This window comes from Haliotis cracherodii, unplaced genomic scaffold (assembly GCF_022045235.1).
Source record: "Haliotis cracherodii isolate W230 unplaced genomic scaffold, xgHalCrac1.p SCAF_1, whole genome shotgun sequence".
Lineage (NCBI taxonomy): Eukaryota > Metazoa > Mollusca > Gastropoda > Lepetellida > Haliotidae > Haliotis > Haliotis cracherodii.
The window spans coordinates 3,454,593-3,479,958 of record NW_027266264.1 but is presented as its reverse complement, the minus strand read 5'-3'; the positions used below and the strand labels follow the sequence as shown (position 1 = coordinate 3,479,958).

At 41.4% G+C, this 25,366-nt stretch overlaps 1 protein-coding gene across 1 annotated transcript; it reads right to left on the bottom strand.

Annotated features, from left to right (window-relative positions):
* Window positions 1-4,237: 4,237 nt before the first annotated feature.
* On the bottom strand, window positions 4,238-22,652 carry LOC139471513 (uncharacterized). Its single transcript, XM_071253888.1, has 23 exons — window positions 22,445-22,652; window positions 20,321-20,564; window positions 18,695-18,857; window positions 17,506-17,648; window positions 16,981-17,131; window positions 16,259-16,401; window positions 15,631-15,781; window positions 14,824-14,957; window positions 13,818-13,941; window positions 12,963-13,093; window positions 12,394-12,523; window positions 11,419-11,546; window positions 10,481-10,634; window positions 9,546-9,747; window positions 8,840-8,976; window positions 8,398-8,625; window positions 7,985-8,208; window positions 7,494-7,725; window positions 6,676-6,949; window positions 6,246-6,505; window positions 5,790-6,027; window positions 5,408-5,511; window positions 4,238-5,062 (listed from the first exon to the last, which is right to left on the bottom strand). Exons 2-23 carry the CDS (start codon window positions 20,557-20,559, stop codon window positions 4,307-4,309), a joined length of 4,446 nt encoding a protein of 1,481 aa, XP_071109989.1. The 5' UTR covers window positions 20,560-20,564; window positions 22,445-22,652; the 3' UTR covers window positions 4,238-4,306.
* Window positions 22,653-25,366: the final 2,714 nt, after the last annotated feature.

Below are 25,366 nucleotides of genomic sequence, written 5' to 3'. Positions count from 1 at the left end.
ACTTTGTACAAAGAATTTGAATATTTACGTCCAGCTGACTACTTGTCTGGAAATCTATACAGACGTCGTGGCGTCACTTGTTTGTCACGTCTCAATTGACTTTATGTACTTTCAGCTACCACAGTGATAATCGCCTGTTATACACAGGATAGTTCTTATTCTTACGAGGCGGTCGAGTAGCCTAGTGGTTAAAGCGTTCGCTCGTCACGCCGAAGACCCGCGTTCGATTCCCGACATGGGTACAATGTGTGAAGCCCATTTCTGGTGTCCCCCGCCGTGATATTGCTGGAATATTGCTAAAAGCGGCGTAAAACCAAACTCACTCACTCACTCACTCTTATTGTTACACAAAACCATTTCACCGAAAATATATATTTGTGACTTTGTACACACCTTCACCTTCCGTGAGTGAAACCGTGTACACCCCAGCTTACGACACGTTTCATAATAGTATTTAAAGGCACGCGTGTATAAGATAACATGTTATTTATTTGATTAAGCAGAATATATGAAAGCCAGCACTACATCGCTAATAAAGATAATATATTGATGTTTTGACCACTTTGCCGTGTATGGTTGTAAATTTTTTTGTGAAAACAAGAGTCAAAGGATCAGACATAGATAAAACAATACATATATCGGGATATTAAGTGAGTGAGTGAGTTGACAGACGCTTCTAACATTTATATCATGTTGTGTCAGCTTGATGTGGAGGACAGATCACGTGATGCTAGTCCTAGACGTTCATACAGTGATAAGACCAACGAGGTATGTTGCTCACAAAGAATAGGGCGAGTCTCGGATTTGAACCAGTGATCATAGAATTGTGACACAACTAAGGGATGCTACGCTGCACAGCGAATTGCGACCCATGGCTACATACTTTCATGACTGGCTCATCGGATTCCCCTTTTCCGCATACACATACATGAATTACGTCACTACGGTCACCAGTGAGACCGCTTCATCTGTCTTCATTTACATCTATGCATAAAGATTCAGTGGGACAAAATACTCTCCACAAGACTGAATGAAAGACTGGATGACTTCAACTTCCAATAGTCAACTTTTCCTTTATGTTGAGCAACAATCCTGGAGCTCCAGCCTCTTGTCACAACTTCTGAGGTACAATCGAGCATGCTCATATATCTAGTGACAAGCGTGATGTCCGATGGAATTCCCCATTTTTTTCAGGTGAACAAATTGACTTGCCTATGCATGTGCTTGTGACCGAGAATAGGTCTTCAGCAACCCATGCTTGCCTTACAAGGCGACTATGCTTGTCGTAAGAGGGGACAAACGGGATCGGATTGTCAGGCTCGCTGATTTGGTTGATACATGTCTTCGCATCCCAAATGTGTGGATCGATGCGCCTGATGTCAATCATTGGATTGTCTGGTCACTTTTTAGCAAACACCTGGTATCATCCCTATTTGATAGTGATTCATAAACACATGTTCATGATATAGTCGGAATCGAACAATCGATTCTGTTATTGGCAGTGATTTCGTATGAAAATGGAAAAGGTTTGTCGCTTTTATTTATTCAGATGAGTTTTGTAGGCAGATGCAAACATTTCGACTTACAGTGAGTGAGTACATGGAAGTCGTTTAACCCCGATGTCAGCAAAATTTGGGCTGCATCATACACCAATAACGACCGTCATGGGAGTCCCCACGGACGTTTACACATGCAGAAAGCAATTACTAAAAACAAACTAATGCTAAAACAAAACAAAACAGTCACAAATATAATCAATCTATAACGTAATTTTAATTATGAAACAGAATGTCAACGTTAACATTGGTAACATGAGCAGAATGAATACCACTTGCACTCTAGCATGTCATTGAACAACTTCTCTAAACACCAAGACTAACGTCATCTGACATCAAAGTCAGGCACCTAAGTTTATATCACAGTTCGTCATCCGGTTTGTCAGCAACAAAATGTAATCAACATTACATTCATTTTCTCGAGACAAAAGTCAACATCATCTAGCATTAGAACACATGTGGTGCAGTGCTTCTTGTCATTGAATAGGAAATAACTCACTCAAACAAACCGATGGATGAGCAGCCACAAACAAAAACAGTTTTGTATCACAGGCATGGTGCAGCAGTAGACGTCAACACAGATGGTTATAACATTGTGCTGATGTGGATTGTTGCAGCAGTAGACGTCAACACAGATGGTTATAACATTGTGCTGATGTGGATTGTTGCAGCAGTAGACATCAACACAGCCAGTTATAACATTGTGCTGATGTGGATTGTTGCAGCAGTAGACATCAACACAGCCAGTTATAATATTGTGCTGATGTGGATTGTTGCAGCAGTAGATGTCAACACAGCCAGTTATAATATTGTGCTGATGTGGATTGTTGCAGCAGTAGACGTCAACACAGATGGTTATAACATTGTGCTGATGTGGATTGTTGCAGCAGTAGACATCAACACAGATGGTTATAACATTGTGCTGATGTGGATTGTTGCAGCAGTAGACATCAACACAGAGTGTTATAACATTGTGCTGATGTGGATTGTTGCAGCAGTAGACGTCAACACAGATGGTTATAACATTGTGCTGATGTGGATTGTTGCAGCAGTAGACGTCAACACAGCCAGTTATAACATTGTGCTGATGTGGATTGTTGCAGCAGTAGACGTCAACACAGCCAGTTATAACATTGTGCTGATGTGGATTGTTGCAGCAGTAGACATCAACACAGATGGTTATAACATTGTGCTGATGTGGATTGTTGCAGCAGTAGACATCAACACAGATGGTTATAACATTGTGCTGATGTGGATTGTTGCAGCAGTAGACGTCAACACAGCCAGTTATAATATTGTGCTGATGGGGATTATTGCAGCAGTAGACGTCAACACAGCCAGTTATAACATTGTGCTGATGTGGATTGTTGCAGCAGTAGACGTCAACACAGATGGTTATAACATTGTGCTGATGTGGATTGTTGCAGCAGTAGACGTCAACACAGATGGTTATAACATTGTGCTGATGTGGATTGTTGCAGCAGTAGACGTCAACACAGCCAGTTATAATATTGTGCTGATGTGGATTGTTGCAGCAGTAGACGTCAACACAGATGGTTATAACATTGTGCTGATGTGGATTGTTGCAGCAGTATGACGTCAACACAGATGGTTATAACATTGTGCTGATGTGGATTGTTGCAGCAGTAGACGTCAACACAGATGGTTATAACATTGTGCTGGTGTGGATTGTTGCAGCAGTAGACGTCAACACAGATGGTTATAACATTGTGCTGATGTGGATTGTTGCAGCAGTAGACATCAACACAGAGTGTTATAACATTGTGCTGATGTGGAATGTTGCAGCAGTAGACGTCAACACAGATGGTTATAACATTGTGCTGATGTGGATTGTTGCAGCAGTAGACGTCAACACAGCCAGTTATAATATTGTGCTGATGTGGATTGTTGCAGCAGTAGACGTCAACACAGCCAGTTATAATATTGTGCTGATGTGGATTGTTGCAGCAGTAGACGTCAACACAGCCAGTTATATTATTGTGCTGATGTGGATTGTTGCAGCAGTAGACGTCAACACAGCCAGTTATAATATTGTGCTGATGTGGATTGTTGCAGCAGTAGACGTCAACACAGCCAGTTATAATATTGTGCTGATGTGGATTGTTGCAGCAGTAGACGTCAACACAGCCAGTTATAATATTGTGCTGATGTGGATTGTTGCAGCAGTAGACGTCAACACAGCCAGTTATAATATTGTGCTGATGTGGATTGTTGCAGCAGTAGATGTCAACACAGATGGTTATAATATTGTGCTGACTTGGAATGTTGCAGCAGTATGACGTCAACACAGCCAGTAATTATATTGTGCTGATATGGATTGTTGCAGAAGTATGACGTTAACACAACCAGTAATTATATTGTGCTGATGTGGATTGTTGCAGCAGTAGATGTCAACACAGATGGTTATAACATTGTGCTGATGTGGATTGTTGCAGCAGTATGACGTCAACACAGCCAGTAATTATATTGTGCTGATGTGGATTGTTGCAGCAGTATGACGTCAACACAGCCAGTTATAATATTGTGCTGATGTGGATTGTTGCAGCAGTAGACGTCAACACAGCCAGTTATAATATTGTGCTGATGTGGATTGTTGCAGCAGTAGACGTCAACACAGCCAGTTATAATATTGTGCTGACTTAGATTGTTGCAGCAGTAGATGCCAACACAGATCGTTATAACATTGTGCTGACTTGGATTGTTGCAGCAGTAGACGACAACACAGATGGTTATAACATTGTGCATGACCTCGATTGTTTTGTCTCTGGTTTTCCTTGAGGTGATACCGGTTGTCTGTGTGGAGGATTGTCAATTTGTGGCTGTTGCTGGTGCTGTGGTTCTTGTAGAGGTGTTGATGGCTGGTGCTGTTGCTGTTGTTGAGGATGTTGTTGCGAGGAAACCTGTTCAGGGGGTTCGATATTCGGTTCACTTGATGTCATGTCTTTTAGGTTAGGTTGTAATTGTTTATCATTTTTTGCTGTAGTGGACGGCACTGTTTCCGGAGAAGCTTTGACTTCAGCTTGTTTACCCCCATTGCCTAGAATAATAATACCAGGGACATGGTAATCTAGTTTTGTCAACAGTTCCTCAAATGTATCTCCATCCCATCTTTCCTGAACAGCTTCATCCTTGGCAAAGTTGATGTACAGAAGCTGAGTGAACACCATGCTCATCGGACCAGATGGTGGCCATGTCATCTTCTCCAGCAACAGAGGCACTATTGGTTTCTTGAGGGCATCAGCGAGACTGACTTCTCTCCTGCAGTTGGCTGACAGAGAATACTTTGAAGTGACACACGTGAGCACGATCTTTGCCCCTCGCACACCCTTGTCAATTTTGTCATAGAGGGAGTCCCCACCTCCCATTTGGTAGATGTCCATCCAGACAGTGAAGCCCATCTCAGTCAGGCGCTTGTACATGAGTTGAATCTGCTTCTGTTTTCCCCACTGGTAGGAGATGAACACATCAGGAGAGGCTGCTCCAGACTGAGAAAGAAGGGAATTACAAATAAATCAAAACATAACAATCGGTATAATTGATCTCAACACAGAAGGGTTATCTTAACACGGGCCATAATATTATCTCATATATTGAGTGATTTGGTTGGTTGTCATTTTACTTCGCAGACAGCTATATTCCAGCTATGTCACAGAGGCTTGGAAATATCTTGTCTCAGCAATCAAGCCATGCAGGTATCACTTAGGACAAGGAAAGGTTAATGGGGCCAGTTGTAACGTGGTAAATCCCTAGAATGTGCCAAGGTTGTCATGAGTGTTTAGCAATTATAGGGCAGGTCAGTCATATCCGATGTGTTCGTTTGCTGCACCTACCTCCACCTCCTCCTGCTTCTGCTGACTGGCGGCCGTCATCGCCTTCACGTCCTTCTTCTCTATCTTGATGACTTCAGCCACAGGGCACCACCAGTTCTTGTATTCTTTGAAAAAGAAAGGACAACTAGAGCTGGACAACATACAACAAATTGATATCACATGACTCCCGAAATATTTTCAATGAGAAAACAAAAAAAATCAAACTGATCCACATTCTGTTCACACACAGTGTCTTACATTTGATAAACATGTATCTGACTGATGGTTGGTAATGTAACACTACAAGCTAGCGTCAAAGTTCCCCGTTCCTATTCCTACCTTGGCTCCCTTATCGGTTTACAACATGGAAGCTAGTCAGTGGAACCTGGAAATGGACGCTTACCTTCGTCCACCTTCTGTTCCTCCGGCTTGACGTTGTTGTAGTTGACCTGCATCAGGAGTTCCTGGAACTTGGCTGCTGACCAGTACCTGACGTCACCAGTCTCCTCCCCTGGCCGGGTGAAGAATCGGATGAACAGATACTCACTGAAGATTGGCCCCATTGAGCCTGGTGGAGGCCATGATAGTTTCTCCATCAACAGAGGGATGATGGGCTTACCCAGGCTTACTGAAAGGTTCACCTTAAGCCAAAACACAATATGTCCATATTAAAATCAATTCATTTTACTGATCACATTTTGCCTTCACTACCCCCTTTCGTACACTTTGTCAGCAACTGAAATATACCGCCACTTAATAATGGATGCCAAGAATTATGTAATGGGTTTGGGTGAGAACATCTGAAACTTCAATATGGTTTATGACTATACTGTCAGTGGAATATTAACTGGACACATACCTCTCTGTTGCAGTTTGGAGACTTGGCATATTTCTCTGTTACACAACAGATGATGATCTTGGCTGCCCTGATTCCTTGGTCAATCTTCTCGAACAGCTTGTCTCCGCCTCCCATCTGACCAATGTCCATCCAGCACGTGAAGCCTGCCTTCTCTAGGTGCTGCTTCAGAAGCTTCACCTCGCTCTGGATTCCCCACTGGTAGCTGATGAACACCTCTGGAGGCTCTGGGTACTCAAACTCTTCGTCTTCGGCAACAGTTTCTGTATGAATATAAGCTTATAGTATTAGAAGAAAGATCGCTAGGCTATGAAGAACTCCTTATTTCAAGTACTCTTTGGATATCACTGAAAACATTCATCATAGTGTTAAGAAATATTAATAATATAAATGGGTTATCATTATCGTTATTGAATATGAATGTATCACATACCCGACATCTTCATTGCATTCTCCACTATGACAGCAGCATCCATTCTGTCCATCTCTTGCAGTGCTGTCAGCACAGCAAATGTGGCTTCCCTCGTCTTCCGAGTGGCGTACCATTCATTCAGCATGGCCATACATGGGTCGTGCATCTGCGCCCAGCTCCTGATGTCATCATTGGTGTAGCCAAGTCGACTGGAAAGAAGCCTCCAGTCCAGAGCGTCTTCAGGGTTGAGTAATTTGGCCATGTCTCTTGCCCAGAAGGGAGCATGGCTCAGTGTCTGGAAATAGTTGTATTATATCGTCTATCAATGTATATATCGTAGAGGTCATAGGACTAATGCCAATCTAAAATTATTGTACATCCTCGAGAGTAGCCAACGAGTTACGAGGAACTATGGATTTTCTGTCCTGAGTGTGATGTCGTGAACACAAAACATCAACGACAGAGAACACCAACTTCGATCACTATCCATTTTCGATGAAACACAAATTCAGTCACACCATAGCACACTTGCTGATTTTGTTGAAACAAAAAAGCGACATAATATTTTGAATTACGTCTGTTGTGCAGGGATTCTTCTTCTTACAAGCAACTAGTATACGAAATATGTTCAATTTGCAACACAATGGAGGGGCAGATTAAATATCTCGGCCCAAACATTCCTTTTGTAGTTCTCTCAGCATACTTGAGCTACAGAGCTTATGTTAAAACTCGGAGACTTCAGTCCACCAGCAGAAACATGGACTGAGTTCGAGTAAATATAAAACGCAGATGCAAGGGGAAAAAACAGTGGTTCCTTGAAAACCTGTACTACTATTTACTTTGCCATCTATTTCTTCCACTTTAGCCTTAGTGTCATCCACTGTCTCTTCCAGTTGGCCAATCTTCTCTACATGATCCTCCATATTGTGTTTGACTTCTTCCAGTTCCTCCTTCTGTTGACCGACCTGCTGGCTGACCGACACCACGCCCACTTCAGTGTGTGTCACTCGAGTGTCAAGTTCCTCGACATCGTCCTTCACATCTTTGATCTCTTCCGCCAAAGACTCCAAACTAGGAATAGATAATTGGAGTATAATATATAAAGGTAACGGAAGAAAAAACAAGACGAAACAAGAAATGTACATATGAGATCCATACATCTCATTGGAGCAACGGAAGATTGTATGATAAGGTTGTTCAAGGTAATGTACATGGAATTCTGGAAGGACTCCTTCAAGGACACCCAGCAGGAATGCATAATGCATTCAAGCAGTTATGAAGCATTTGATAATTAAATACAAAGACACTCTGGAGCCACTTATATTCTCACCTTCTGCCTTCCAGGACATCCAAGATAAAAGTACACTGATCCTTTGTTGTCTGGACAGTAGATCTCTGTCTCAGGTCTTCTAGGGCTGGCTTACGGCTCTCCAGGATATGCCGATAGAGTCCACCAATTACACGCATCTCATTAAGACAGCTGGGTGTTGTAAATTGATCTTCAGGCCCTCGAATCTGCTTCTCCAAGAATGCCATCACCATCTCAGCTTGGGTCTTAAAGTTCAAAGTCATGATGTTAGCATGGACAGTCATTACCTTTATATTTCGGTACATGTTCATAATTCATATACAAGTGCATCCAAATACCTATCCGCGAATATAGTTCTAATGCAGGAGTTGTGTACGTTTCAAGGCACATTCATATGGTTCCACAGATATATTGTATATAATATTATATATTACCTCGTCTTCGCCCCTAATTGCCACGTTCTTCAGCACCTGCAACAGGTAGTACATGGCACCACACTGTGTGTTGATGTCGCCGTCCATGAGAGTTTTCAGGTGGGGTATGAATTTGCTTGGCATCTTCTTGGAGAGTGGGTCCATGACCATCAGATATTGAGACTGGAACTTATCGTCTCCTTGGAACATCTCCTCAATCAGTTTTACAATGTTCTCGTCAGTGAACAACTGAAAACAATATATCTTTATCAATCACTGGCCATTCCTGAGGGCTGTATAATGTTTTAGGGACCAATACCAGCGTTTTACATCTTATTCAATTTATTTTAGCAAGTGTCAATAACTGGCGAATGTACGTCTTACACCCATCCGCGTATACAGTCACCTCTCTGTCTTTTGTGTAATCTCGCTTGATTGTCGGTGTGTTAACATTATTACTCACATATGACTGTTTCTTGGCAATCTCGCTCAGCCAGGATAAAATCGCATTTCGTTGTGACGAGTCTATCAGCTCGAAGATAGTTTGAAAATGTGGCTCCAGAGGTTTCGGATTGTGTGGATAAAGTGTACTCAGAGGATCTAAAACATATGTTTACAAATGGTTATGTTGGCTCCACAAGGCAAACTAGAGACGCAGCAATTGACGACTGCAACCTAACATAGTTTCTCTCAAGAAAAAGCTACATAATAATGAGGATTTCTGTATGCCCATGTAGACATTAGGTTATACTATCAAACGTCCACAATAATGAGGATTGCTGTATGCCCATGTAGACATTAGGTTATACTATCAATCCTCCACAATAATGACGATTTCTGCATGTCCATGTAGACATTAGGTTATACTATCAAACCTACACAATAGCGACGATTTCTGTATGTCCATGTAGACATTAGGTTATGCTATCAAACCTACACAATAGCGACGATTTCTGTATGTCCATGTAGACATTAGGTTATGCTATCAGACCTACACAATAATGAGGAGTTCTCTGTGTCCATGTAGACATTAGGTTATGCTATCAGACCTACACAATAATGAGGAGTTCTCTGTGTCCATGTAGACATTAGGTTATGCTATCAGACCTACACAATAATGAGGAGTTCTCTGTGTCCATGTAGACATTAGGTTATGCTATCAGACCTACACAATAATGAGGAGTTCTCTGTGTCCATGTAGACGTCCATAATCTGGGGGAAGAACTCGGCCATAAGTTTCGACCCATTTGAAACCAGGAGTGTGACTTGACCCATGGCGATCCGTGAAACCTCTTCATACTCATGAGTCAACATGTTGATGACTTCTCTCACCACTGGGATAGCTCTCTGTATCTTCTCCTGGTCATCAAGCTGGGGTTAAAGCATGCAAACAGTCAGCATTGTCCCTACGTTATTAAAGGCGTTATTATATACAGTCAGGAAGTCTCATTCCACAAAGCAACCTTAACGCCGCTAATGCCATAAGCATATGATAAAGTATGGGAGCTACGATACCATCAGCGCCAACGTCACTTTGAGGAACGGGCCCGTGAATAGAGTGATCATTCATGAGGAACTCATGGACAAACCAGATGTAGAAAGACCATTTCGAGATCAGTGGACATGAGGGACGTCTACATATAGGCAGAGTAATTACGATCCTGATGGAAACAGTTACCATGGACCTGATGTACGTGCGTGACATGGATAACACTTCCTTTGAAGGCGTTTTAGTTTTTGTAGATAGTAACAAACTCGTGTATGGAGGACAACGTCTTCGAAATTGAAAGAAGTTTATACATGGCTTAGCATCTGTCCCGAACCATGCTATCGGTGTACCAAAACCCTTGGGTTATAGTGGTGAATCAATGTTTTATACGGACACGATGTGTTACATCGATCATGTTAATATCACAATGGATGCCAAATAAGGCATGGCATGTCATATAATCAAACTGCAGTGAAATTAACATCAGTCTGAATATAGTAGTATAGTTTATATTTCAAGGCAATAATCAACTGTTTGTGCTATCGATAATATTTTACTCTAAAGGAATATCACTTTAAAAGAAGCTCAGATTGTTAAATATTACTAATTGCTCACAAGCTTGAGAAACGTGGTGACAAAGCTGCAGTACAAGATGTAGTAGACTGTGAGTGGACGGTTCAGCTCCTCGTCTATGAAGTCTCCTTTCAGCACTATCTGTGAGAACTCGAGGATAACGTTGAACGTCTTCTCGTCTAAGCTCTTGGAATCTCTGCAATATAACGATTACTCTGACAACACCTCATGCATCATTTAGTGTTATTTTGCATATAATGTTTCATCAATGATAAACATCAACAACAAAATTCCTATTACAGCTACTGGTATCTTTATTGCTAGTATGCATTAATGCAGACCGTGTGCTGTACATTACTGTCAAATTTCAGCTTCCCCATACACTAGTAATCGTGTTCTTAAACGACGAGGCTTCCAATCCTTTGTCATATAGATCTATGTAATGATACGAGTAAGGGGCACCAACTTTCAAGACCAGACCTGTATATGCCTGCATTGATGTCTGCGTTAGTGTCTGCGTTAGTGTCTTCGTTAATGTATGCATATACATGTATGTACCTTTATTCCTGTTTGCATTCATGTCAATTCCTGTCTGTGTCCTTCCCGCATCTGCCCGTGGCCGTATCTGCATTTTGTCTGTGCCTCAAACTACGTTGCTATATCTGAATCTGACTGTGTTTGTGCCTGGTGAATGTATCTGTATAAATTATACAACGTGTCTGTGTCTGAAACAACGTTACTATATCTGAATCCGTCTGTGTCTGTGTCTGAAACTACGTTACTATATCTGAATCTGTCCGTATCTGTATCTGAAACTACACTGCTATATCTGAATCTGTCTGTGTCTGTGTCTGAAACTACACTGCTATATCTGAATCATCCTGTGTCTGGTGAATGTGTCTGTATAAGTTATAAAATGTATCTGTGTCTGTGTCTCATAATTTACGCTGAACCCTCCCTCGTGTCTAGCAACAACTCACAAGGCATCCAGCACACGCTGTGCTAGGCGGGGCACAGCTCTGTCGGCATATCCCTTCCAGGGAAACTTGGCGTCGCCGATGATCAGGATTAAACGTGTAAAAGTCGGCACTATCAGGTCTTTGTGTTTCTGGAAACAAACATATATATTTACATGCACGTAAGTATGACATGACACGACAATACAGGAATGATCAGTCAGGAGAAGGCGCAGCAAATATCTACATGTATGACCGTTCTAACTGGATGATATCAGGGTTTAAAGTTAAAGTTAGAACGTATTGTACACGAGACTTCGGTATCATGTACAATGCTGGACGAATGGTCAATGATACCGTCAACACATAATTACAATTACGAGTAGGACAGTTATTTTATCACGTTTTGATAGACCTGTGTTGTGAGAGACCTGCTGTTTAGACGTGAATGAGTAAATGATTTGGGTTTAACTCCTGGAAGGAAAGTTGTGAAAACAGCAATGACGTGGCACCTGAGACCTTTGAGCCACAGAAGTCTTACGAAGATGTAAACAATGAAAAGAAGCATTTTTACCATATGTTCCCATTTTTTTAAGGTAAACAATTGACTTGCTTTTGCATGTGTTTGTCATGGGTGCCACCGGTTATGCAGGATACGCTCACCTCTTCGCGAACGCCTAATGATCACTGTTTTGACAGCGATTCATAAACACATGCCCATGATATAGAAGGAATCGTAAATTGACTTCTTGTGAGTATGGGTTTGGGGGTTTGCCGCTTTTATTTGCAGAACATATGCCTCATGATATCAATCACTGGTTTGTCTGGTCCAGACTCGATTATTTACAGACCGCCGTCATATTGAATAGCTGAAATATTGCTGAGTGCGGCGTTAAACAACACACAAAACAGAACATATACCCTGTGTTCATCTTTCTTAAGTTTGTCATGTCAATGAAAGAGATCTTAAAGAGACACACAAGAAGCATCATATTTTACCTTTCCACTGAGTTCCACCTCGTCCGCTATTATTCTTGCTGTCTCGAATAAGTTTGGCTCCCGCTTCTCCAAAATTTTCAAGGTAAATTCAACCATTTTTTCAACCATTTTCGGAACAACACGATCCCGCCTAGAAGAAATTGAATATTTATATTTTACTTGTTGTAAGTGTTATCACAATGCACTTTGCGTGTGGTGTACACTCACTGATGAGGAAATCAATGAAACCAATCATATTTCAGTAATATTTTTGCGGGTTAGTTCAATAATAAACAAACGTTCACGACTCGGTGCTGACAGATCAAGGAACATGATAAGGGTAACTCTGGTACCAACTTTACGGCAAGCAGATCTAGCAGAGATCCCAGATTTACAAATGGAATTGCAGGGTCTTAGACCTTGATCCTGCTAGTCAGTCGCAAACTCAATGATCACACAAAAGAGCGAGGTTGGCCATTAAAATGAACACTATAGGTTTATCGTGCATTTGTACTGATTGGCTGACTGACTGACTGCAATCGACGGGATGAATTGATTTAGTGATATAGTGATGAGTGATATAGACTTACGTGATCTGTTTAGAGAGGTAGGTGGTACAGTCTTTGTAGTATCCGCCAAATTCCGTTTTCCGTTTATCATCCCCGTACAGTTCGACTTTTGTCAAGAGGTCCAAAATTTCACAAGCATCCTCCACGTGTTCCTGAACAACAGGGCATTAGGTTAAACATACAGATTACTGGACAAATTCCCGTGGCATACAATCATAAACTGGCTCCTTCCTTCACCCGATGAAGGGGCAAGAGGTAACCCTGACACGTCGCTAAAGCAATGACGAAGTCGGAGTTATCCGTCACAGTTCCATGTCTCCAGGGGATTTTACTGACTCACCGTCTATAGTCATGGACATACATGTGGATTTCGAATGTATGTGTGTATCGAGTGTCCAGGCAAAGATGTCGTCGCTGGTTCTTCAACATGTTTCATGAGACATAATTAACATTGCTCGCATCTATACTCACAAATTAATGTTACCCGTGAAGATCCGGGAAGGAATAGGTCTTCAGCAACCCATGCTTGTCGTAAGAGGCGACTATGCTTGTCGAAAGAGGCGACTAACGGGATCGGGTGATCAGGCTCGCTGAGTTTGTTGATGCATGTCATCGATCCCAATTGGGTGGATCGACACTCATGATGTGAATTACTGGATTGTCTGGGCTAGACTTGATTATTTACAGACCGCCGTCATAACGCTGGAATATTGCTGAGTGTGGCGTTAAACAACAAATAAACAAACAAACTCAAATTACTGTTAGCATAATTTCGAAAACATCCACACAGATCATACACATACACATACTGGAACATATACGTTTATTGAATGGTACACAACAATGCCTTGAGGCGTGACCTCTGTCAAAACTCACCTTCCATTTCAAGTTCTTCTCTGCTTCCCGTATGATCTTGTAGGCTGCATTTGCTGTTGCTGGTTGGTGGATTTTTAGACACGCCTTCACAAGGTCAATCATTAACTGAACATGTTCTGGAGTTCTGGAGTAAAATCAGTCAAACTAGTGATCTGGTGTAGTGTAGAATGCTGCACTCTATATGAGGACACTGTAAATCGTGTTTACTGTGTTTCAATTATGTCTATATCAATAATCGCGCAAGGAGTTTATCAAACATTGTACAAAGTAGTTTTTAAATAAACTGCGTTTCTGGCTTTGGTTGACGAGACGGCTTGTCTGTAACATCCTCTTTGTTCTGGAGGCCACTTGGCTCTGCTGCCTTCTCAGGATTATCATTTTATTTTCTTATATTATAATCTGCCTCTTCTGTGCCTTGTTCTGATATAAATATTATAAATGTGCACCATTGCTTAGATTTGATTGTATCTGGTTCACAGTGGCAGTTCAGTTAATAATTAGGAACACTTATTTTTGGTCACAGTGAACTACGTTTATAACGAACATGCTCATAACGAACTGACGGATATAACGGACTTATTGTTTGGTGCCGTTCAATTGCTGTATGCATGCTATGTATATGCTTATAACGAACAACGGTTATAACGAACTGGTTTAATTCCTTAAGATGACTGTCTTGGGGTTCAAGCGTATCAGCTCTTAATTGAGTTGGGGAATCTTCTTCAGACCAGACATGCCAATGCTATATGGGCAAAGTACCACGCCACCAGGGTACAGTGACACATCAACCAAGACGCGAGCCTCAACACCCGATCACCTCTGAACATATAGATTACTTGGGACCAATATTACCCGAAATAACCACGGGTTTCAAATTTGAAATCACCACGTTGCAAAAGTATTTTCGTTTTAATGTCTATGCCCATCCTTTGCTGGCCTGACCTTCTGATCCTAGACTAACACAGCAGGTCATATCGAAATACAAATCAATGTTTCCTAGACCTACTTATCCATGGACTTGACCAACACTTCCGTCACAGCGGCATCCACGAACTTGACCCTCATCAGGGTGTGGTCATCCAGGTTGGTCAGAAAGTCAATCATCTTCCTCGTCATCACATTGAACAGCTCAGAGTTGCCCTAGAAATATGCATGTATGAATGATAAGTTGCCCTAGAAATATGCATGTACGAATGATGCGTTGCCCTGGACATATTCGTGTGAATGATCAGTTGGACTAGAAATATGCTTCGATAAAAGATCAGTTGCCCTAGAAATATGCATATATGAATGACCAGGTGCCCTAGAAATGCATGTATGAATGATCAATTGCCCTAGACATACTAGTATTCATGTGTGAATGAACAGCTGAACTAGAAATATGCATGTATGAGTGATCATTCTTATTATTGTTCATATGATTACACATATCATAGAAAGATGACTAACAGGTGTTGTATTCTAAATTGAAGTTGTAATTAACGAACTAGGTGCCCGGAGGTAAATATCCAAAGACGGAATATTTACGCAATAGCCTGCATATTTACTAATGAAGGTATGTTTCAAACAGGGCCAGCTACACTGCCCAGTACACACCCAACTACGCTGACTCAGATTGAAGAAATTTATCTGGATGGTGAAACTTATGAAGGCGGGTGTAGACAAAGAATAACATTCGCGGCGAATTCAATCCAACGATCAGCAGATCCCGGTACACAATTGGACGCAACTCTGCACAACGATTGACGGTTTATTTAATCACTGGTCCAAGAGTGACCATTTTCAATTGAAGGATACAACCACTGTTGATTACCTTGATGTTGTCTTCTTTGTCCTTGATATGGTAGTAGAAGTACCCGACGACCTCCACAATGGAGTGGATAGGTGTCTCTGCCAACATTGTACAGATAGTGGCCACGAAGTCTAAGATCTCCACGTACACCTTGTGGAACAGGACAGCCTTGCTGGAAGAGGGAGCAGATGCCAGAGACTCATCAAGGTGACAGGAGAGATCTTACTACATAGTGGGAAGTATGTTAGTCAAAGGTGAACGGTATAGGAGATCTGTTCGAGTGGGTTCAGCGCGGCATAGAACATTATTTTCCGTAAACTCACGGCATGTCAGCTTGATGTGGGAGGAATGTCTCAAATACCGTTGACTGGTTTGGTGCTGTCAGACCAAAGTCCATAATCGGGATTTGAACATTTGAATCAACGTTCATCGGATCCTTTAAGGCTTTTGACCACCATTAATAATATTCAGATACATCCAAAATAATGACTGATACGACCGTCGTGTGAGTAGTGATCAACCCTCCCACTCAGCCCGTGGTGAATACAGAATATTTACCAGCTTGTGTCATCAGCAATTTCATTTAGTTTAATTAAATCAATTTAATTTTAATTCCAAATTAGTTTATATTATTGCAGTCGGAACTTACTCGACAGCTGTGAGCAGCATCCTCACATCTTCACTCAGCTTCTTCACGACGGCCTCCCAGTCATCGGCCCCCAGATGCGTTTGACAGATGATGTCTCCAAGACGCTTCAGGAAGTGCTTAAACATCTCGGGGTCCTCCAAACCCTTTAGTAACAGATAAAGACAAATTGAGCCCGATTATGATCCTTGGTTCGTCAACATCAAAGCCAGGCTCATCACATTTGTAAACTAGTCCCTGTAGTCGCATTCCATAGTATTGAGGGCACACGCTGTGATTAACGTACAAAACTGTTTAGAGTGACGTTAAACCAAACTCACACACACCTTAAGAACATATTACATAGTTTCGACTGAAAGTGTGAGTGAGTGAGTGAGCGGAGGACACCAGAAATGGGCTTCACGCATTGTACCCATGTCAGGATTCGAACCCGGGTCTTCGGCGTGACGAGCGAACGCTTTAACCTCTAGGCTACCCGACCGCCCCTCGACTGAAAGGATTAAAGAACAAGCAGTCGGGGCCTTGGGTAACGTAAGGATTACCAATCATTCAAGATGAACAAATATTGACTGGATTAAATGTATCCTTTTCTTTTCCGCAAAGATCATTATTTAGAACTCTGATAAATGTTACAGGGCCGTTGTTGCATGTCTTTAATTGTAACGTGGCTCTACAGAGTGAACTGTAAAGACTGTTTGTACGTCATGGCATTCAGAGATATTCACCAGAAATACATTCCTCTTGTAAGCGCGATAGACCAGCAATGCAATTCGATAGTGTACATCCTTCACTTCAGTCGGCCGATTGAGAAACATCAGATCAGTGTAAAGATAGAGTTCTATAAACTCCGATCTGGCCTCAGTGAACGCCTCCGGTCTGAAAAAGACACAATGTAATCATTCATCATGGAATATCTCGAAACCATGCCCTCTTATAGATGATCGTATGTCAAGGAAATATATGTTTCAAACTGTATTTATACATTCTACCGTCAAAGCCAAAGCGAAAGTAAGAATACCACCTGCTCCCGGTACATGATGATACATATCCTCATGGTAACATTGTCTCCCTGTTAGTGATGTATTGCCTTGTGTATTATACCATATTTGGCGCCATTAATCGTTTAGTGGTCTATGTATGATTCTGTCATAACAGTCTTGACTAGCGTCTGAGTAAGCCTTCCTGCTGATACAACTACCCTGAATCTGTCTGTCACTGTGTCTGTGGCGTGAGGCCATATATCACTTTACCTCAAAGCATCCCCGTCAAGAAGGACCCTCATACCAGGGTCGAGCGTTGTCTTGAACCTGCTTCTGTCTGGCTCCGGCTCCTCACTCCTGTATTCCCTCTTCAGGAAGCTGATGTGATTCTTCAGTTTGTCCCCAGTGAGGTTCTGAAGCAGATAGATTGAGAGTTTCAAAGAGAGGCCCGAGCAACTGTGACTTTGACTCATATTTATGTTTCAGTTGTGGTCATTCGCTTACTTTTATATCTCAGCCCTGTACTATAATAACTTTACGCTGCGCTGAATGTTGTATCCGAAAATTGAATTAAGAAGGAAAGGCAATGTGTACAATACAACATACGCCTACAGTGCACAGTCTGGCATTTACATTTAAGGTCGTACGCTCATCACAAGTGTGGTCGCACACATGTCTTCATAGAGGATAGATTAAACAGAAACGAATTTATTTCACTGCCCAGTTTTTCATTTACCTCAAATGGAAAACAAACGAAAATTGGGATACTAAGAATTGCTTTGTTGCCATATTGCCAATTATGTTTCGGCTTTGTGCATCACGGGGATCTAATGTCAATGTTGATATACTTTCCGCGACGCCGTTTTCCTATGAGGAGCTTGAATTGCAGAACGTCTGTTGTCAAGACGGCGGAGTATGTTTCTCCCTGTGGTTGGTTGGTTGGTTGGTTGGTTGGTTGGTTGTTTAACGCCGCAGTCAGCAATATTCCAGCTATATGACGGCGGTCTGTAAATAATCGACTCTGAACCAGACAATTCAGTGATTAATATCATGAACATCGATCCACGCAATTGGGATTGATGACATGCATCAACCAAGTCAGCGAGCCTGACCACCCGATCCCGTTAGTCGCCTCTTACGACAAGTATAGTCGCCTTTTACAGCAAGAATTGGTTGCTGAAGATTTATTCTACCCAGGAATCTTCACGGGTCTTCTCCTTGTTGTACGTGGTTATACTGGGATGCATCAAAACATCACTACGATTCACGTATTTCACCTGTAAGGTGCGTTGATGTGAAATTGGGATTAACGTCGTGTCCAAGAATTTTACATATAACGTAAAATAAAGTAGAAAATGTAAATGTGTTAATAGGTAGTGGAAATACGATGACATTACATAGGCATATAATAATGGGCCAGAACTAAACAAAACAGACATTAGCCAAATAGACACCGTACTTGGTAATACTCCTTGAAACCGAAGTATTTGTCGCGAAGCATCTTCATCCACAGCTGCACGTGTGTCGTCCCCGGCCCCTGCTGGATCAGGTCGTGGAGGAAGTCGAAGCAGAAGTCGTGGATGCGGGACAAGGATGACATCTTTCCTTTTTCCATTAAATCCCTGAGGAAAGTTACTTTCGTGTGGAAACGTAGGACATATATATGCATGTTTTGATATGATAAAATACATAGAATTCTAGGAAAACGTTCACGTTCACATAGTGACACATCGATTACGTGAATCATGAATAAATAAATGGAGAATCCGACATGGGTGTATGTGGAATGACTTTTAGGTTAACCTATCTTATGGCATTGGTGTGCTGCGCCTTCAAAAGTCAGCACCACAATTTCTCTTGAGGACCATCTCTGCCGTAGGTCACACGACACCAAGACAAACAACCAGTTTTTATAAGAAAGCGTCTGACTCTAACTCACGCCAACAGAGTAAGATAATCCATGTGGACCACGTCAAGTTCAATTTTACCCAGTTATGCCTGATCAGTTACGGAAGTAAACGGAAATGGACATAGTGGTTACGGACACTTACGAAGGTTATGCGTAGCCATGGCGTCTCGTAACGTCTGTCTACGGACATATACGAATTGTCACGATGCCATTTTGGTAGACCTTATATTTTGTCTATGAATTCTTATATTACATAGTGCTCTTCTCGCCTCTAAAATTAAACAAATAATTTTCCTGATGCTCATTTCATATGTGGAATAGAGCTAGCTAGAGCTCGCAAGACTTGCTTTTGTATACATATCTAGATTGCTTTTCCCATAAATTAAATATATTCCACATTCATGGTGCAGGACTACCATTTGGGACTCTCGTTCCGTTCCGTAATCTACAAGATGCCGAGTGGCAAGGAATGAGCAAATATGGCGGGATATGAAAACGGCACCATGTGTCAGACATTGAGTTCTTAAGTACTTCTGACAGAAATACTTCATTATTCGTTTGTTGCCTCACAGATAAGTGTGGGAGGCTTAGGCGCTCTCGACGTTTTTGTGTAAAGAATAAATTGCAACTGAAAGTTCGATACAATGACATGAACAAGGATACCCTGACAAGTGCATGAAGTTGCAGTCATCGAGGCTACGGCAAGCATGCTTGGAAGTTGCATGAGAAGTGGGTGTACCACTTTAAACTCCCCACACAGCTATTATCCACACTTGCCATCATAAACATGATTAATTGTAAAGGATGTAGATTGTGTTCGGCCCGACGATGCTTGGATGTGAACCTAAGCTGCATTCTCTTTCAAAATAATGAAAACTACAGAAACGAAAAATATATATATATATGTTGTATCACACTCATAATTCCTATTGCCCCATGAATTAAATTGACCCCGAAAAAAATATACATTGAAAATATGCTTCCATAAAATGGCGCGTGCTATAAAATGCGTCGCCGCGGGCTATATTTAATAAAGAAATATTGAAACTTCTCAACATCACTGGCCGTATTCTCCAGTGTATCTCGCAACATTTCACCAATTACGTCATGGGTTAACGCCTTTGTAAACTTTGTGGTGAAAATTTCTAAAGGTAGACTTTACATCATAATACTTACTTGGACATGTTCATGAGTTTCTCCAGGATGTCTTTTGCGACGGAGCACTGGTCTGTGCTCTCCCCGGGGAAGTCCGGCCGACACACCCCCTCCCTCAGCAACCTGAACGCCCCAAGGAGATCCTCCTCGTTCACCACCGTCTCTAACTTGTCGGAGTTTTGTCTCAGCTCGTTGTCAAATTCCTTTCGTGCATCTTGACCGACTGTCATCAGGTCGTATCTTCCTACTAAGACCTCCATGGCTTCTGTAGTGAAGATTTTTTTGTCATGCCAAGGTGTTCACTGGCAGTACTATGAATTATCTATAAATCAAAGCATTAAACGTGCATGTTCGGGCCTCTTCCACGTTTGCATATTCTGATCACGACATATTTTCTAGCATGTTTGCTTTATGTACATATATTGGAACTTTTGGGAATAAAGTACACTGAATTTGTTTGTAAGACTATCGTTTCTTACTGTGGATTCTTGCTTTCCAATGCGTTATACATTGGTTTCATACTCTCGAGTTACTTCTATGACGCATGACGTATTGCTTCAGGAAGAAGCAAAACGTATTTGCATTGCAGTCTGCATTAACATCAGATCGGAGGTAAAAACCCAGTTCTCTCCTAATAGTGATTCGTACAAATCTTATTATCTACTATATTGTTAATTATTGAGAGATATTAAGTAGACATGGCCCGTTTTTAAATGGCGTTCTGCTTCAAATGTGTCCTTGGTTTCGCTCCACACGACGCTATGCAGAGTTGTGTCCTAACCAGCGCCAGGATCCGCGACTCTTCTTGTACGTATCCTACATTGAACATAGCTATGTTCTTTGGACTGTCAAACATTAACCTGACACAGTGTATAGCTAATATATTATTAAAGCAGCTTTAACCTCTACACACTCACTCATTTAAAAATACTAGAATATGGTTAGAATTTAAGTAATGTACCTCGATCTTTAAGGTATCTTCAAGAGAACGAAATGACATGCCCGTATTAACTGCATATGGTCAGTATATCCTTCATTGTTCCCGTTAATCTCAGTAACCTGACTTACATGAAAAGCAATATGCATTTCCTAGACTGACATCTAACTGCCATAAAATAATGAAGTATTGTATTTGTATTTTGTAATTTGTGTTTATGATTATATTTAATGCGTATCCTACTACACCGTGCAAAATTCCATTATATTGTTATTGTCCGTAATAGATCAAATCGATTGAGGAAATAGTCTCTCTATGTATAACGCCGGCTTGTGTATAAGTGCCGCACGAACAGCGACATACCAACCATACACGTGGAGTTACCATGTGTGCTCCACGTGTGGCACGCCCTGTCCCAGAGTAGGCAAGGCTGTCTGGGGTGAAGTGTGATCCAGTGTTGACACTGAAGAACTTAAGCAGGCACAATCCAATTTTTCATAGCCAATACAAATTTTGTAAAGCATTTTGGTATTATTATATTTTATACAACTGAAAAAAGATTAAGGACCATCCGATTCTTTCATATAACTATGATTGACATATCATGCCAAGACAGATTAACTAAAGTACTATCAAAGAATCGGGTGGTGGTATATGTTTATGTAATGATCATTGTATTCCTATTGTATTGCATACACGTGTGTGTGGCTGGACTGATGCCGTTTTATAGTGCTAGCCCACTGATATAGCATTACCAGTTTAACATAAATGCCTCACTCAGACCCAATAAAGTGACTCCGAGCCGACAAGTCCTTGTTTTAGCCCCTTAATGCCGAACGCCGGGCAGGGTAACAACAAATACCATCATTTAACATCTTTTGGTATGACGGGGACGGGGATCGAACCCCGGACACTACGCTCTCCGGGAGGACGCTCTACTATGAGTCCATGGAGGCGGTCCTATTTAGCTCAAGAGAAATGGAAGTTCAGAGTATATGAAAATGACGAGGGGATGAAGCTTATCCTTCTACGACGTGTGAACACCAGATTACTGCGATATAAGAACATTGTGGTCATCATTTAATCGTTCAATGATCTGTGAATGGATCATTCATAACAGTCATGACTTGCATAATGTTAATCAGAGAACTGACGTTTTGCTCTGATTAGTATCAGAAACCTACCATGTCACAACTAGTCATAGTTACCTTTATTTGCTTTTTCCGTCGTTTCGCAGCAGTGGCCAGTGGGAGACCACTCATGTCAATTCCACAATCAGTATATCCGATATTCAGAAACCACAGGCATGTCGAACTTGACAGTAGACTGTGTAGCTTAAATCGATCACGTTCCCACTAAACGTCTTTCAGCGACAGTTGTGTATACCTGTACCCGCGTGCCACCAACTCCGCGCTTTGGGCGGCCATACTGGCTATGGCACACGACATATACACGTGGTAACTGTCAACGCTATTGACCCATTTTCAAAGGTCCATTCAACAATGTTTACTCCCATGGCAACGCATAAACATCTCCCCGTTTCTGTCTCATTAATGCCGTCCTTTGTTACTGGAGCATACCTTTGCTGAGTGTACACACAAACCCCGCGTACAGTGAAACCTCCTTAAACCGGACGTAGTGAGTCCAGATAAACAAGCTGGTTGAAGAAGCATTCTCATTTGTAAATGCTTAGACGTTCCTGACAAATCGTTCGACAAACTGGGCTCCACTGTACGCATTTAGTGTATTGTTTCGCCTCTGAACACGTTCACGACAAGTCCTTCCAATAACTGATTTGCATACAAGGATCGAACTCAGTTATTCTCCATGTAACATCGCATGTCTGGTCCGTGTTGGAGACCTTTCCTTTACTTATTATGTACGCTCTCACTGCGGGAGGCAATAAACGGCGCCAGGCACAGGTTGTTACATTGGACCCCGTCTTGATTTGATGCCAAAATCAAACAATACTTCTCTAAGACAGAAAATGATATGTCTTTAGTGACGCAACCATTCCGTTAGTTAATAAAACATTCACTTACATGCACATTCGTTTACCTGTCTGTAGCACTTAACATGTTACATTGGCATTACTATTGTTCATTACCGTGTTGTACTTTTCTTAATTGCTATATTCTTAAAGCTTACATTCCGCCTTGTTTATGTAATGGAATTATTACTGCAGCTCCGGGAACTATGTATTCTCAAACAATACATTAAATTACATAACATATCAGGATCCGCTTTTCGCAGGTTCGCCTCCAAGAATCGTCCCGATTATGAACCTTCGTCTATTAGGACCATACTCCTGAGCATTAGTTTCACACAAAGTGAGACGCGACTTCTTGGGGTTCAGTGTTTGGGTGCGTTTCACCAAAGTGTCATTACGGGAAGCTGCCGTTGTGTAGCTGTGATAAACTGTAACAATGTTCAAAGTGGCGTCTCACTCACACAAGATGTGTAAGACACCAATGTTTCATTTCAAACGCTCGACTTAAGAGTGACTCCATGAGCCTCAAGGAAGTGTAAATCAGCTTTTGACACGAAATGATTCCCAAAGTGATTCAACCGTTGGCAGCTCCGCCTTGTGTTCCAAGCTACACTATTGCTTGATATGTAATAAACACTGGCCAAGTTTCAATGACAAATTGTGATAACACACAAAATCGCCAAAGGCGTATAACCAGCTGTAGCAGTTACAGGGGAACATATCCTTGTAATAGTTCAACTAAGTTTTGTTCAATTGTCAGGTTCCTATTTCTCATTAAATGTGATTTGTAAGTGACGATATTATTTTCAATGTTGAAAGTCCATGCATGTCAACCATCAAGTCGGGGTGACTGAATAAAGCTCAAATGTCCAATCGCCTTGTTAATACGCCGTTTTTTATATATGGGACTGAGAAGAAAATGGTACAATCAATAACGGCACGCATGAAAGTATCAATTAACCCGAATAAATGCACAGCACACGATATTCAATCGCTTTGCGAATACTACATGTTCGACATGTTGAACGGTGAAATTAAGGTTTTCCCTATTCTTGCTGTACTAAAATCAAGTAATCACACCAAAATAAACATATCTCACCAGACTGGGATATTGCATTTTATATTAAACATCATGTTTCTAAATATTTTCATTCTGAGATTGCAAATAAAAATCGTATTTCCGTCCCACGTGGAAACTGGATCTTATAAGGCAGTTAACTCCCTTGCCCTGGAAAGATGATCTCGAAGCCAATTATAAGCAAATTATTAAAAATTGTAAAAACATCAGACACGTTGTCCAAAATATATTTAATCTTTAACCACAAGAAAAAAATCTCATAATATTACCTTTCATGAGTTGAATTCTTAAAACCATATCACAAAAAAGGCGTTTTTCAACTTTCTCAGCCAGTGAGATATCGACACACACATCTGGTTCACAGTTCTTATGTGGCAACTATAAATATGCATTATTTTTATACTTTGTAATGATGACAGTGAAATGCTGAAATATATACTATTTATTTCTTTGGCATTGCCTTTTCAAATTTCTTTGGAAGAAACCATTCACAGTAATTTCTGAAACAACAAAGAATGGGTTCCAGAACTGTTAACAGAGTGAGTATGGTTTTACGGCGATTTCTGCAACATTCCGGCAATATCACGACGGGGGACGCCAGAAATGGGCTCAACACATAGTACCCATGTGGGGAATCGAACCCGGGCCTTCGGCATGATAAGCGAAGGCTATAAATCACTAGGCCACCCCGCCGCCCCTAGAACCGATAACGAAGGACAAGATGACATGGATTCACACGTCTTTATTTGTCGCCGGTGTCTTATAAAAGTAGTTCTCAGCAGTAACAGGGGTATAGTCATTTCCATTTCATAAACAAAAACTAAAAAAACGTTATTGCCTCATTCATATAGCCTCCCAACATGAATCATTGATATTATGCAACACGCGAGGATTTCTCATTCTTGCAGTAAGTGAGTGAGTGGAAAAATGCATTTTTCTTGTTTACCGCCGGACTCCGCAAAATTAAACCGTAATGACGGTCAGACAAAACAGTGATTGATGTCATGAGAATCGATTAACGCAAATGGGATACGATGACAGGCATCAATCAAATCAGTCAGC

What these genes read in the sequence shown, in the direction of transcription:
- LOC139471513 (XM_071253888.1), bottom strand. Translation starts at nt 20,559, where the DNA reads ATGGAGGTCTTAGTAGGAAGATACGACCTGATGACAGTCGGTCAAGAT. An exon ending in AGAAGAACTTGAAATGGAAG is followed by an intron (nt 13,094 to 13,817) that starts GTGAGTTTTGAC and finishes CCTGTTGTTCAG; the next exon opens with GAACACGTGGAGGATGCTTG. An exon ending in GATGTCCTGGAAGGCAGAAG is followed by an intron (nt 7,726 to 7,984) that starts GTGAGAATATAA and finishes ATCTATTCCTAG; the next exon opens with TTTGGAGTCTTTGGCGGAAG.